The sequence below is a fragment of the Eschrichtius robustus genome, chromosome 11 (genome assembly GCF_028021215.1).
Source record: "Eschrichtius robustus isolate mEscRob2 chromosome 11, mEscRob2.pri, whole genome shotgun sequence".
NCBI lineage: Eukaryota > Metazoa > Chordata > Mammalia > Artiodactyla > Eschrichtiidae > Eschrichtius > Eschrichtius robustus.
In genome coordinates, this window is record NC_090834.1 from 100,074,444 (window position 1) to 100,089,936 (window position 15,493).

At 38.8% G+C, this 15,493-nt stretch overlaps 1 protein-coding gene across 2 annotated transcripts in view; it reads right to left on the reverse strand.

Annotated features, from left to right (window-relative positions):
- The window catches only part of CKAP5 (cytoskeleton associated protein 5), a 105,514-nt gene that overhangs the window by 44,454 nt on the left and 45,567 nt on the right, over positions 1-15,493 (reverse strand). For both annotated transcript variants that reach the window (XM_068554353.1, XM_068554354.1), the window contains exons 9-15: positions 7,670-7,774; positions 6,297-6,386; positions 6,027-6,191; positions 5,400-5,528; positions 4,445-4,627; positions 777-890; positions 377-487 (exon numbers count right to left, since the gene is read on the reverse strand). In XM_068554353.1, coding sequence (XP_068410454.1) covers positions 377-487; positions 777-890; positions 4,445-4,627; positions 5,400-5,528; positions 6,027-6,191; positions 6,297-6,386; positions 7,670-7,774 — 897 coding nt within the window. The remainder of the gene's footprint in view (positions 1-376; positions 488-776; positions 891-4,444; positions 4,628-5,399; positions 5,529-6,026; positions 6,192-6,296; positions 6,387-7,669; positions 7,775-15,493) is intronic.

Sequence of the window (15,493 nt, forward strand, 5' to 3'; positions counted from 1 at the left end):
TAGCCCCCGCTCACCACAACTAGAGAAAGCCTGAGCACAGCAACAAAGACCCAACACAGCCAAAAAAAAAAAAAAAAAATTAATTAAAAATAAAATAAAATTCATGTAAGCCTTATAATTCAGAATAAACCTAATTTTCTTGAGTACGCATCACTTAGGTTATGAGCTGACAGAAGCCACAGAAAGCAGATGTTGAAAGATAAATACTACACAGCTAAAAAGCAAATAAAAACCCCACCTCATCTTTAGTTAACACCCTGCAGACATGTTCACTGGTTATAAAATACAGCAATTAGGGCTAGTCCTTCATTTATCAATTCATCACTTCTGTATGATGTAATTTTCTTTCACATTCAACTCATCCCTGTGCACCCACCTTTTGGAACTCTTCCATACAGGCCAGCCTTTCCTTCCAGTTACTGCTGTCTAGAAGCTGTATACAGGTAGCAGGAAGGACAGCTGAAGCTTTTTCTTCACATACTTCTATCTGTAAGATACAAAACATTAACATTAATAATTGCTTAAGGAAACAGATGGCAAGAATGTAAGAATACCCCAGCCAAAACTACAAGAACACTCCCATAGGTGTGTTTTAGTATCTGAGAATTCTATTATACTACTGTAAAGGGGAAGTTTGTCCAAGGCACAGTTTCAATAAGCTAAAAAGACATCCATTAACTATATGTTACAGAACTCAGAAAAGAAAGAACTTGAATCTCCTCATGGGCAATGACTTTCCGCGGCTTTGAGTCTGAGGCATACTGTATAATACTGACCGAGAGCTCAGGCTCCACTATTTCTTTAGTCTCCAACCCTTTCTTGCTCTTGGTTCCAGTGCTCCCTGTGCCTCCTAGTGCAGCTGGTTTCCCCTTCTTCGGTGGCCCGCCAGGCTAAAAGCAAAGAGAAAAATATTAAACCACTTAAGGATTTAGAATAGTGATTCTTAGACATTTTGGGTTTAGAGATTCCTCAAAAATTTGATTAAAATGAGGGATCCCTCAACCAACAGCAACAACAAAAAGACCCATATTTTTTGTGCCTACAGAATTTAGCAATTTCAAGGGCAGACAGACCTCCTGAAGATCACTCACGGGGAATCTGCAGAAGCTGTATTAAGAACCTCTAGGGCTTCCCTGGTGGCGCAGTGGCTAAGAATCCGCCTGCCAATGCAGGGGACATGGGTTTGAGCCCTGGTCCGGGAAGATCCCACATGCCGTGGAGCAACTAAGCCCGTGCGCCGCAACTACTGAAGCCCACGTGCCTAGAGCCCGTGCTCCACTACAAGAGAAGCCACCGCAGTGAGAAGCCCGAGCACCACAACGAAGACAACAGCAATTAGAGAAAAGTCCACGAGCAGCAACGAAGACCCAATGCAGCCAAAAATAAATAAGATTAAAAAAAAAAAAAAAAGAACCTCTAATTCAAAATGAGCTAATGAGATAAATGAAATAAAAACGATGAACTGGATTTATGCTACATTTACAGATTAATTTGAGAATTAATGTTTGATGCCTTTAAATGCCTCTAGATCCTTCCTACACTAGTAAAGGGCAGTTTCTGAGTTAAAACATTTACTCACTATTTAACCACAAAGTACTCCAATAACATGAGAATATGTTATTACTCACTGTAGAACTATCTAATTTGTGAAGGAAAAGAGGTGTTATGCCAATTTCAGTGAGTGTTCTAGTTATGTTGAAGGTGCCCATCTCACTGAATTTTTTTTATTGTTTTATTAGTTTTCCAGTTGACTTGCTTGGGTTTTCCAAGAATATGATCATATAATCTATAAAAATGATATACTTAATCATGTCAAAGTATCCATCCATTTCTTTTTTTTTTTTAATTTTTATTGATTATTTATTTATCTATTCATGGCTGTGTTTGGGTCTTCGTTTCTGTGCGAGGGCTTTCTCTAGTTGCGGCAAGCAGGGGCCACTCTTCATCGCGGTGCGCGGGCCTCACACTGTCGCGGCCTCTCTTGTTGCGGAGCACAGGCTCCAGACGCGCAGGCTCAGCAATTGTGGCTCATGGGCCCAGCCGCTCCGCGGCATGTGGGATCTTCCCAGACCAGGGCTCGAACCCGCGTCCCCTGCATTGGCAGGCAGATTCTCAACCACTGTGCCACGAGGGAAGCCCTCCATCAATTTCTATATGGTTAAGAATTTTTATCAAGAAGACATGCTGAAATTTACTATATTCCTTTTCAGTGTTTGAAATTAGACTTCTTTTGATCTATAAATTCAGTAATTTTTCTAATATCAAATTATCCTTGCAATCCTGGAATAAACTTCAGTTGCTCATACTTTCTATTGTACCCACTGGATTCTATTTGCTAATATTCTATTTAAATATCTTGATTTAAATTTATGTCACCCCCAGTTTTGAAAGGTCACAAGAAAACAGCAGTTTATCATAAGGTACACAGCCAAGGGCAGTAACGTTAATATGAAAACACACATCACTGTTCACATCATTCCTTCTACCTATTTTGGATGTTTGTTAAGCAATGTCCAAACCTAAAAAGAAAAGATAAAATGACAGAGGACCAAATTAGTCTTGAACATCCAGAGCTGTTCTGAAACCACTGTTATCTTGAACATATTCTGAGCTTTTAAGGTGGGGTTAGCAAAGCTAAGATGCTGGTTTTTAATCCAATGGAAACCTCTAACACTTGCCAGTTCACATTAGCACTATGATTTTATTGGTTCATAATAACTACCCCATGAAGAAAGATTTAATTGTTTTCTCACTGTAAAAATAGAAAATTTTACACTCTTTGATTTACTAGAACACCTCTTCTGGATCCTTTCTTGTATATAATAGTACTCTGTTTAGAGAGGCACCTCAATTAATAAATCTCCTACTTTTTTTTTTTTTTTAAACACAGACATACATGTTTATTGGCTTAGTAGGTTTATTGGCTGATACTGTCCTACTGATTTTTTTCAGAAGAACAAAAGCAGGTCCTTCCCCACCCCACCCACAGCTTATTCTTGAGGCAAGGAAAAGAATCCCTTATAAGAGAAAGCTGGCTAGCACGGAAAGGTTCAGCAAGATAAGAAAAGGTCTCAAGGTGCTACGCCCAGGTCACTGTCCAGAGAGGCAGGAGCTGGTGAGAAAGGAGAAAATAGCTGCCAACTCCCTGTACTGGAGTACTGAAGAGACAGCATAACATGAAAGTACACAGACTCTGTAGCTAGATATCTGGGTTCAAATCCCAGTTCTGCAACTCTGGTCATTCAACAAATATATGCAGAGTTCCTGCTACATGCCAGAGCCTCTTCTATGCACAAGGGGTTAAGCAGTGACAAGATCTCTATCCTTTAAAGTTTACAATACAGTGTGGGGAGACAGAATAAACAAGTGAATTGTAAGAGCACGTGCAGGACATTTAACCTTGCTGAGCCCTAGTTTCCTTTTCTGGAAAAACAGGCATCACAAAACACTTATCTCAAGGGTTGTTATGATGATTAAATGAGATTATGTAGGTAAAATGCTTCATAAAGTAAAGCTCACTAAATATTAGTTCTCTTCTCCTAACTCCAGGCTGGGGTTCAGGGTGGAAAAGAGAATCAAACTTCTTGCATTTTCAGCAGATAACTTCATGCTTAAGAGAATCCAGTCCAAGAAAAGTGTTCACTGTAAGAATGCCATATTTGCCCTTGGTCATTTCCCCCTCTTCTACACTACAAAGTGAGACCCTGATGGAATGGAGACTCGGTGCTGCAATTCCAGAGCATTATTAGCAAAATGACCTTATGTTAAGTTAGAAAATGAACTTATGTTATTAATGTTATGTACCTTGTCATACTATTTCATTATTATTATTATTTTTAATAAATTTATTTTATTTTATTTATTTTTGGCTGCGTTGGGTCTTTGTTGCTGCACGCGGACTTTCTCTAGTTGCAGCAGGCAGGGGCTACTCTTTGTTGTGGTGTGCGGGCTTCTCATTGCAGTGGCTTCTCTTGTTGCGGAGCACAGGCTCTAGGTGTGCGGACTTCAGTAGTTGTGGCACATGGGCTCAGTAGTTGTGGCTCACAGGCTCAGCAGTTGTGGCACACGGGCTTAGTTGCTCCGCAGCATGTGGGATCTTTCCAGACCAGGAATCGAACCTGTGTCCCCTGCATTGGCAAGTGGATTCTTAACCACTGCACCACCAGGGAAGTCCCTATTTCATTATTTAATGATACTTTCTGATGCCTTAAAATGTACTCCTGTATCTTCATTACCATTTTTATCTCTATATAGGTTTCAAATAACCAAATGTACTATTGGAATATGCTGTCTTCATTAAAAGATGCTCTGCTGTATTTTGAATGTTGTAATGAGTTCATCTCTCAAATGAAATCATATTGAAGAACAATCCTGAACCTAAGATTCAGACCCTACCTTACTAAATTCTAATTTTTAAACCATATTTTCCAAGTCATCTATTAACCTTAGTAGCAGGTGCCTTTTTTAACGGTCCTGGTTTGGGTGCTGAAATGTCCTTTGTGTCCTTATCTCCTGTAGCCCCCGAAGCAGCAGCTCTTCCCGGCACAGGCTTGAACTCCTTCTTGTCAGCTGCAAGTCCAGCTTTCTTACCATGTACGAGCTCTACTTTTTCTGAACATTCTTTGATCTGGAGAATGAAATTGAGACAGACATCATTGAGCCTAACTTTGAAACTCAATCACTACATTACTTAATAAGTCATTTCTAAACCACAACTACATGAGAATTCAGAGAGGAAAGTTTCCTTTTCAACAAAGAAAAATTATCCATATTTTCTTGGCAGTAGATATACATTAATGACATCTTACATTATATTTCTATGCAAATGAGAATTTACTAAACTTACAATAACCACATTTTTGTAGAAAATGAACTTATGTTTACTGGGGGGGGGAAGGGGGGGAGGGATAAATAGGGAGATTAGGATTGACATATACACACTACTAGATATAAAATAGATAACTAGTAAGGACCTACTGTATAGCACAGGGAACTCTACTCAATACTCTGTAATGACCTAAAAGAATCTAAAAAAGAGTGGATATATGTATATGTATAACTGATTCACTTCGCTGTACAGCAGAAACTCACACAACACTGTAAATCAACTATACTCCAATAAAAATTAAAAACAAACAAACAATAACCATATTTTTGATGGAAGACATTCATATTCAGAAAGGCAATTTTCCAGATATTAGAAATGAAATTAACTCAAAACATCATTTTTACCTCCTCTACAGATTGGTCACTCAATTTTATTTTATTTTATTTTTTATAATTTGAAAGATATTTCTACTAATCAAGAAATTCTGATCAAAAGGATACCAGTAAACAAACCCATATTGCACAGAGACAGGACCGCTATCCAATTTCATTACAACCCATTACTAACCTACCTTATCAAGCTTGAGTTTGTCGACATCAGCTAAGAATGGGTTTACTGCTTTCTCACCAACCACCTTCAAAGCAGTACCCAGTGCTTCAAATGCAGCATCTCTGACGTCAGGAGCAGAATCATTGATGTGCTACAGTCCGGAAGTAAGCAAGATGATCTTAATACAAGGTTCTTTAGGTATTACTGATTTTAATTCAGACTGATGGTTGTTAGATAAAGAATTTGCTTTTTACAATGCACAGAATCTAAGCTTAGCTTTCTATTTGCCAATTAAGTTACTCTTCCTCTTACCCTCTAGCTAAAATGTTTCATACTCAAATGATCTTCAAATACTCTAAACTGGATGCCTATGCTTGACCAGATCCAGCTGAATATCAGTTTATGGGCCAAATAAGAAAATAAAAGTTTTAGTAGTCAGTGAAATTATAAAGCTAATTTGTGCTTATCTTCAAGAACAGGAACATAAATACAAGAATTTGGATTCAATTTTCAAAGCTACAGAGGGTCTCTCCTCAAAAGACAATAATCTACAGTCTTAAAGTCAAGTAGTCACTGTACACAATCAGTAGAAAAAACAAAATCTTGCCTAGGTATAAAATATTCCCCCAATTTCAAAGCGAGTCTATACCTTAAGTAGAGCAGCACAAAAGGGCTTTAGTAAGCTCTTTGGCAGGGTAGAAGCAGTGCAGTGGCGGAAGCTTCTTGCAATAAAAAGAGATGTCTGCTGCTTGATGGTTGGATTTTTATTATCCATTACTGCTAAAACATCCTCACTGATGTTCTGTAGTGTGGTCTTTAGAAAGAAAATGTGGTCAATAAGCTTTTCTCAAATGTAAAGAACAATCAAAATATCACATTGACAAACTTTACTTTAGACAAAACCACAAACTCAACTTACAGTAAGGAAGATTGCATCAATTGCCTCCTGCAGGGCTTGTACCACTTGAGGCTTCTTCTCTTTGAATTTCTCCAAAATGGTTGGTACAACCTTTAAAAGTGAATAAATAGTTGGAATATATTCGGCAAAAAAAAAAAAAAAAGGAATGATGTACTGATATATGCTACAACATGGATGAACTTTGAAAACATTACGCTAAGTGAAAGATGCCAGTCACAAAGGACCACACGTGTATTATTCCATTTGTACGAAACTTCAAATCCACAGAAGCAGAAAAGTATCAGTTGCTGCCAGGGTCTGGGGGGAAGGGAGAATGGGGAGTGACTGCTAATGGATATAGGGTTTCTTTTCGGGGTGGTGAAAATGTTCTGGAATTAGATAGTAGTGATGGTAACACACCCTTATGAATATACTAAAACCACTGAATTATATACTTTAAGACGGTGAATTTTATAGTATGTAAGTTATATCTCAATAAAACTTATTAAAACAATGTTTGCCTCTACCAAAATAAACAAAAAAAGTAAACATCTAAGTTGGATTAAGAAGTCATTTCCTTTCTTGAAGGGCACAAGAATCTTACGCTGGTACAATCTTATGCCTATACCACCACAGCAATGTTTCTCAACCTTTTTTGTTTGCATCTGTACCTTATATGCAACCTTACAATAATTTTTATCAGTAACTCTTATTGGACAAAATGATTCTCAACTAGGTGGATTTAGGGTAGGGGAACAGGTATAGTATACAATTCTTCCTCCCCACCCAAGATTCTGATAGCCCTCACTTGGACTGAGATGTCTCCTGCCCCTTCACTACACTAAAGAAAAAAGAAACAGTACCAGAAATTATAGCAATTTTGATCAGAATTATATCTTCTTACTCAAGTACTAAGTTTAGATCAGTAAAGTTAGAATTTTTATAATGTTTATTTTATCTTATAAACGATCACTAATTCATTAAATATTTATTGAATACCAAGTATATGTATTGAGTATAGGTAGCCAGGCACTGTGCTGGCAGGCACATTAAAGTTGCTTTTTAAGGTCTAAAATCTATAGCAAAGCTCAATGGCACCTCCCCCAACCCAATTTTTTTAAAAAATTTCATAGAAGTGATACAGATCAGAAGGAATACAGTTTCCATGGAGAAATATAAAAGACTTTTTAATACTAAGCATTAGTTATAAACCTGAAAATCAGTATACTTTAAAAAATTGTTTATTTGTTTTTACTGAGGTAACACTAGCTCATAACATTATCTAAGATTCATGTGTACCACATTATAATTCGATTTCTGTATACACTATAGCGTGCTCACCACCAACGTTGATAACGTTGTTGATTTGTATCAAAAAAAGGAGTGTTACTTACGTGTCCTGCATACTGTCCAAATTTCTTCCTTAGCCCAACAGCCAGGCCAGTAAGACATTTTGCTGCCAGAGCCACCAACATGACATTGGTGTCCTTTCCAACAACCTACAAAGGGTAGAAAGAAAGGAAAACAAAAGAGTCACAGCCCCATAGAAGGGAACTGAAAATTTATTCTTAAAAGAACTCTGAAAGCTATTATGTAGTGAATAGCCAACTTTGTTTCCTACAAAAGAGGAAAGATTCTTCCTTGACAATATCAAATTTGGGAGCTTCCCTTCATTATGCTTAGCCTCCTATCTTAAAGTTCTACCGATAAAATATACATAAGACCACGTCAAATCGCTAACTCTCCACTGGTGGTAGTATGGGCTGTCAGCATTGCACAACTGTGCAGGAGGTGACTCTGATAATGGCAGAGAAGCTGGAGGCCTGCTGACTTTGCTTTGGGGCAGGGAAAGCCAAAAGATGGTGTATCTCCAAAAGACACCACAGAGTAGCAGCTCTAAAATTTATACCCAAGAAACACCAGTAGAAACTGTTGTAGGTACCTTCAAGAAGCTGATGGGATGTAAACTATTATATATAGGATGGATAAATAACAAGGTCCTACTATAGAGCACAGGGAACTATACTATGTTCAGTATCCTGTGATAAATCATAATGGAAAAGAATATTAAAAAAAGAATGTCTATATGTGTACAACTGAGTCACTTTGCTGTACAGCAGAGATTGGCACAGCACTGTAAATCAACTACACTTCAATTAAAAAAAAAAACGAAGCTGATGTGGACTCTAAATTGCAAATGCCATTGCAACCATTCCTCTGAGGGAGCTTCTGGCCTTGCAGCTGCCATTTTAGTTACATAGTGATCATCAGATTTGTATTCACAGTCTCTTAGCAGAGTCTCCTCCAGCAATGTTTATATTACCACCCTCCTATAGCATACCCTACAAGGCCCAGAACTTATCAAAAGTCATAGGTAGTAGCTGCATTTGTGTCAATTTAGCAAGACAGTGACTGTGCCTCAGTTCCTTCCTGCTAAGATTTTACTTTGGAATACTGCTCAAGTCAGCTGGTGTTAAAAAGCTGCTTTACTTTTAAGTGCTCCCAAACCCTTGTTTTTTCACTCTTTTCCCAGGTAGAAGTAACACTTCCATTCTATTTTGGACTTTATCCTTAAGATCTGGTATTTCATAAGCAGAACACTTCATTCCAGAGTCCCTGAATTAAAGAACCCCTAATGCATAGCATTCAAGGAAGTTCTATTTGGCACCTACATATATCCCCTAAGTGCTGAGGAGTAAGGATTAAAAGACTAACATTTATTAAAAACAACTTAAAAAACTAAAAACAGAACTACCATATGACCCAGCAATCCCACTACTGGGTATATACCCAAAGAAAACCATAATTCAAAAAGACACATGCACCCCAATGTTCACAGCCACACTAATTACAATAGCCAGAACATGGAAGCAACCTAAATGTCCATCAACAGAGGAATGGATAAAGAAAATGTGGTATATATATACAATGGAATATTACTCAGCCATAAAAAGGAACGAAATTGAATCATTTGTAGAGACATGGATGGACACAGAGAGTGTCATACAGAGTGAAGTAAGCCAGAAAGAGAAAAACAAATATTGTATATTAATGCATACATGTGGAATCTAGAAAAATGGTACAGATGATCTTATCTGCAAAGCAGAAATAGAGACACAGATGTAGAGAACAAATGTATGGATACCAAGGGGGAAGAGGGGGTGGGGTGGGAGGAACTGGGATTGACACATATACACTATTGATACTATGTATAAAATAGATAACTAATGAGAACATACTGTGTAGCACAGGGAACTCTACTTAATGCACTGCGGTGAACTAAATGGGAAGGATCTCCAAAAAAGAGAGGATATATGTATATGTGTAGCTGATTCATTTTGCTGTACAGTAGAAACTAACACAACATTGTAAAGGAAATATACTCCAATAAAAATTTTAAAACATTAGATGCCATAATTTTATAGGTGCTTTATAATCCTTATTTTATTTAATTTTCACTCAAACCCTATAAAGCAGGTACTATTATTATCTCAATTTTGTGGATTTCAAAAATTAAATAGGACTTCCCTGGTGGCGCAGTGGTTAAGAATCCACCTGCCAATGCAGGGGACACGAGTTCAAGCCCTGGTCCAGGAAGATCCCACATGCCACAGAGCAACTAAGCCCGTGCGCCACAACTACTGAGCCTATGTGCCACAACTACTGAAACCTATGTGCCTAGAGCGTGTCCTCCATAACAAGAGAAGCCACCGCACTGAGAAGACTGTGCACTGCAACGAAGAGTAGCCCCAGCTCGCCGCGACTAGAGAAAGCCCGCGTGCAGCAACGAAGACCCAACACAGCCAAAAATAAATAAATTTATTTTTTAAAAAAATTAAATAGAGATTAACATGCTCAAAGTCACAGAGCTAGCAAATGGTAGTGCTGTGATTCAAACCTAGGTCTGCTTTGACTCCAAAGCTTTTGCTCTCTTTACTAAAGCATATTCTCCCTCTAAACTCATGGCAAATTCATTTTCCTTATGAGAAGATGAGATCAGGGTCCTAATAAACATTTTGTTAAATCTGTAATTACTATAAATCTATGGAGTAAAAATTCTATTCAGTTTTGTACTGAACACATGATTGGTATTTGTAAACGTCTGGATTATTTTTCCTTACCAAAACAGCTCAGGTATTATTTACATGCTAGACTTTATATTTAACATCTAAATGTATATTCTAGGAATGGTCATCAAAAACATGCCAGGCCCCATTCCAAGAGATCCTAGTTCAATGAATTTGTGATGGGATTTGGATATCAGTATTTTAATACAGCTCAAAAGGTGATTTTGTTATACTGCCCCAGTTAAAGGCCATCATTCAATCCCATCCTTAAGAGACTACCTCTTGGGACTTCCCTGGTGGCGCAGTGGTTAAGAATCCGCCTGCCAATGTAGGGGACATGGGTTTGAGCCCTGGTCTGGGAAGATCCCACGTGCCGTGGAGCAACTATGCCTGTGCACCGCAACTACTGAGCTTGCGCTCTAGAGCCCGAGAGCCACAACTACTGAGCCCACGTGCTGCAATTACTGAAGCCCGCACGCCTAGAGCCTGTGCTCTGCAACAAGAGAAGCCATCGCAATGAGAAGCCCGCGCACCGCAAGGAAGAGTAGCCCCCGATTGCTGCAACTAGAGAAAGCCCGCGTGCAGCAACGAAGACCCAACGCAGCCAAAAATAAATAAATAGAATTAAAAAAAAGAAGACATTCTTAATTAAAAAAAAAAAAGAGAGAGACTACCTCTAAAGTTACCATTAGATCAATAACCAGTGGAAGTTGAATCTCAGACACTGATGATCCTAATGTAAAGTTTTGAAGAGGATCTTGTGAACCTATTATAGTTCAGGATATAGTAAAAGATTGTATGAATTTATTGGTGAGCGGTGAACCAGGCATCTATTACAATATCTGCCTATTAACACTCACTGTCACACATCTCAGTTTGATTAAACAAGTTGTTCTTAACTGGGAAATGGGAGTGGCGGGGGGACTTCCCTGGTGGTCCAATGGTTAAGACTCTGCACTCCCAATGCAGGGGGCACGGGTTCCTAAGATCCCACATGCCGTGCTGTGTGGCCAAAACAAACAAACAAACAAAAAACAAAAACAAAACAGGAGTGGGGAATATGGAAAAGTGTTTATTTTTAAGAAAAACAGTGTATGTGGGGAGACTCTATTCCAGCGCTGAGGAAAAACTCAGCAACTCTGTTCTAGAGCTGGGAAAGAAAGCTTTAGCTCACAATGTTAATTTAACCTAAATAATGGGAAATATTCTGTAATTAAAAGTGCTGTCACTTCTCCCATAAATCTAGGCCTACAATGTGATTTTAAGTAATAATCAGTATTTATCTTTAACTAGTAATGTAAGCCACTAAACAGTAATCAAAACAAAAACACTGCTGACCAAACAAACAAACCAAAAACCCCCCAAAACCCATCATGATTATGTTTAGAAAACTATAATGAATACAAGCAATAATTAAGGGAGAATATGTAGAAAGACCAAGTGAAAAAGTGTTAATAACACAGAGAAAGTCAATGGAGATTATATAATAAAACACCTTGAAAACCCACATCTTAAAGATGAAAAAAATATATACCAACCAATATCCATAGGTAATTGACAAAGTCAAAGAAGCTATCTGAGGGGTGGGAGGGAGGGAGAAAAGGAATCTTATAAAGAACTATAACCCGTGAGAATAGGAAAGCCATCAAAATATGCTAGGTCAGGTGACAACTCAGAAGAAGACAGTTTATGAAATAATTTCAGGAATATCATAAGGAATTTCAAAGTGAATAGTTTTTTACTATATGCATTAAAGGGTAAAATTGGGAAATTAGTAAGACTACTTGATAGACACTAGAGAGAAGAAACTATTTACAGAGGGAAGAGGGATGGGTCTACAAAGACCAACATAGGTGAATATAATATGAATATGGGGGGGGAGAGGGGGTGGGGGAAGGAAGGATTGGGAGTTTGGGATTAGTAGATGCAAACTAGTATATATAGGATGGATAAACAACAAGGTCCTACTGTATAGCACAGGAAACTATATGCCATTTCCTGGGATAAACCATAATGGAAAAGAATATGAAAAAGAATATATATAGGGCTTCCCTGGTGGCATAGTGGTTAAGAACCCGCCTGCCAATGCAGGGGACACAAGTTCGAACCCTGGTCTGGGAAGATCCCATATGCCTTGGAGCAACTAAGCCCGTGCGCCACAACTACTGAGCCCGCATGCTACAACTACTGAAGCCCGTGCACCTAGAGACCATGCTCCACAACAAGAGAAGCCACCGCAATGAGAAGCACATGTGTCGCAACGAAGAGTAGCCCCCACTCACCACAACTAGAGAAAGCCCACGCACAGCAACGAAGACTCAACACAGCCAAAAAATAAATAAATAAAAATTAAAAAACATAAAAACAGTAAACTGATTTAAAAAACCAAAACAAAGTGTTGGGACTTCCCTGGAGGCACAGTGGTTAAGAATCCACCTGCCAATGCAGGGGACATGGCTTCGATCCCTGGTCCGGGAAGCTCTCACATGCCACAGAGCAACTAAGCCCCTGCACCACAACAACTGAGCCTGCGCTTTAGAGCCTGCAAGCCACAACTACTGAAGCCCGTGTGCCACAACTACTAAAGCCCATGCTCCTAGAGCTTGTGCTCTGCAACAAGAGAAGCCACCGCCATGAGAAGCACACACACCGCAACGAAGAGTAGCTCCTGCTCGTTGCAACTAGAGAAAGCCCGCGCGCAGCAATGAAGACCCAAAACAGCCGAAAATAAAAAAACAAAAAACAAACAAAAAACCAAAAAAATCCCACAAAATGTCATGTTTCATGTTAATTTATATTGACATTAACTCTTCATTGTTTTAAATATTTTAGCCACAAAATTAAGTTTCTTTATACTTGTTTGTTGCCTTTGGTTGCCCCCACTCCACCATGTAAAGAGGGAAAGTACCTCCGGCTACCCTAAGATCTCACAGAAATCCACTGTCTATATCTACCCAAATATAAAGATCCATAATCTTTTCTGTATAGAATACAGAGAGAGCTTATATTCATAGTCACAATGCCAATGGAAATCACAGAACAGTCTTCATTTGAAAAGCTAATATCCTAAGAAAATGCACGTAGAGAACATCAACTATTAACATTCCTGATTCCAATTAACATTCCTGATCATTACATAGGGAAAAATAAAAGCTTTTATTTGAGCCATTGAGAATTCAGTGCAATATATGTTTCCATAAGATTCCTGATAAAAATTATATGCTAGAACTTACAGAAAACTGAAGCTCTCTTCAAGGCCACTAGAATCTCACTTCCCCTTACCACCTTCTACCCTTCCTTCTTCCTCCCAGGCTCCAGGTTGGCGAAATCTTTTCCCTAGGGCAATTCCCTTTTAATTACAGTCAGTCCTCTGTAACTGCAGATATGGAGGGTCAACAGTATTCATTGTACTATGCCTTTTTATACAAGGAACTTGAGCAGATTTAGTATAGGTGGGAGCACCTGGAACACACCCCCTCTCCCCACCGGGGATACCAAGAGATGACTGTAGTCTTGCCTGGGTCTTTGGCTCTTCAAGATGGAAGACTGATGAACAACGATTTTGACAAATAATATCCCTGTCTCCAAATCCTACTTAGAGGAAAGCAAAGGAAGGCTGACTGTGAGAAAATACGGTCCATCCTCATTATTTATGGATTTCATATTTGTGAATTCATCTACTCATTAAAATTAACTTATAAGCCCCAAATCAAGAATTGAGGCACTTTCCTGGTCACTCACAGACAAGCACAGAGCTGGGAAAAATCTATGTTGCCTGATGTGCACATTCCCAGCTGAGATGAACAATGCAATACTCTGCCTTCTTCTTTCAGCTCTCATACTGTAACCAAGTATCTTTTTCATAGTCTATTTAGTGCCATGTTTTTTTGCATTTTTGTGCTTTTGATTGGTGCTTTCACTGTTTAAAATGACCCCCAAGTGTATTGCTGAAGTGTTGTCTGGTGTTCCTATGTGCAAAAGCGCTGTGATGTCCCTTTCGGAGAAAATAAATGTGTTAGGTAGGCTTTGTTCAGGCATGAGTTATATGTCTGTTGGCTGTGAGTTCAATGTTAATGGATCAATAATACATACTGAATAAGATGTCTTCAAACAGAATAAAACAAGGTTATGCATTGATCGGTTCATGAAAATGTGACCAGAGGGTTGCAGGACCTTAACGCTGTATCTTCCCTTGGAGCAATGGTTCAGCATTTGCTAATTCAGTGTCTGTGGTGACTTTACAGAACATAAGTACTATGAGTAATGAGAATTACTCTTATATATACATATAATTAAAGAGTAACCTCCTCCCGCCACCATGCTAATCCTCTGCAATTTCAGGCTGAAGAAGCAAACAAAACATTTTCATCCTTGCTATATTCAAGAAAATGTCTTCAGGGACTTCCCTGGTGGTGCAGTGGTTAAGAATCCGCCTGCCAAGGCAGGGGACATGGGTTCGAGCCCTGGTCTGGGAAGATCCCACATGCTGTGGAGCAACTAAGCCTGTGTGCCACAACTGCTGAGCCTGTGCTCTAGAGCCCGCGAGCCACAACTACTGAGCCCGTGTGCCACAACTACCGAAGCCCGTGCGCCTAGAGCCTGCGCTCTACAACAAGAGAAGCCACCACAATGAGAATCCTGTGCACTGCAACAAAGAGTAGCCCCCACTGGCCGCAAACTAGAGAAAGCCCACACGCAGCAACGAAGACTCAATGCAGCCACAAATAAATAAATTAAATGAGTAAATTTTTAAAAAATTTACCAGTACATACAGCCAGTACATACAAAAATATCCACCCCAGCATTCAACTTGTTTGGACCTAAGCAATAACAAAGGAGTATTTTCTAAAATATTTCTTTCTTATTTAGTACTTACCTGCTTTATAACTGACCACATATCCCCAGATCCTGCACTTTACATGCTGATATAATACAGGGTGGTATCCCTTGCTATCTAATGAAAAACGCTCTTCGCATTTAATATCTGTCCCATTAAATAGAGCCAATTTAAAAAACTCATTCTGTAGAATTACAAAACTAGAATATCTGGTTCTAGATCAGCAAGATTCTCTATTTCTTGACATTTGTACAAGCTACCAAATAGCATATTTGAAGTCAAAGTGATAATAAACAAAGACTGAAAACCAATCC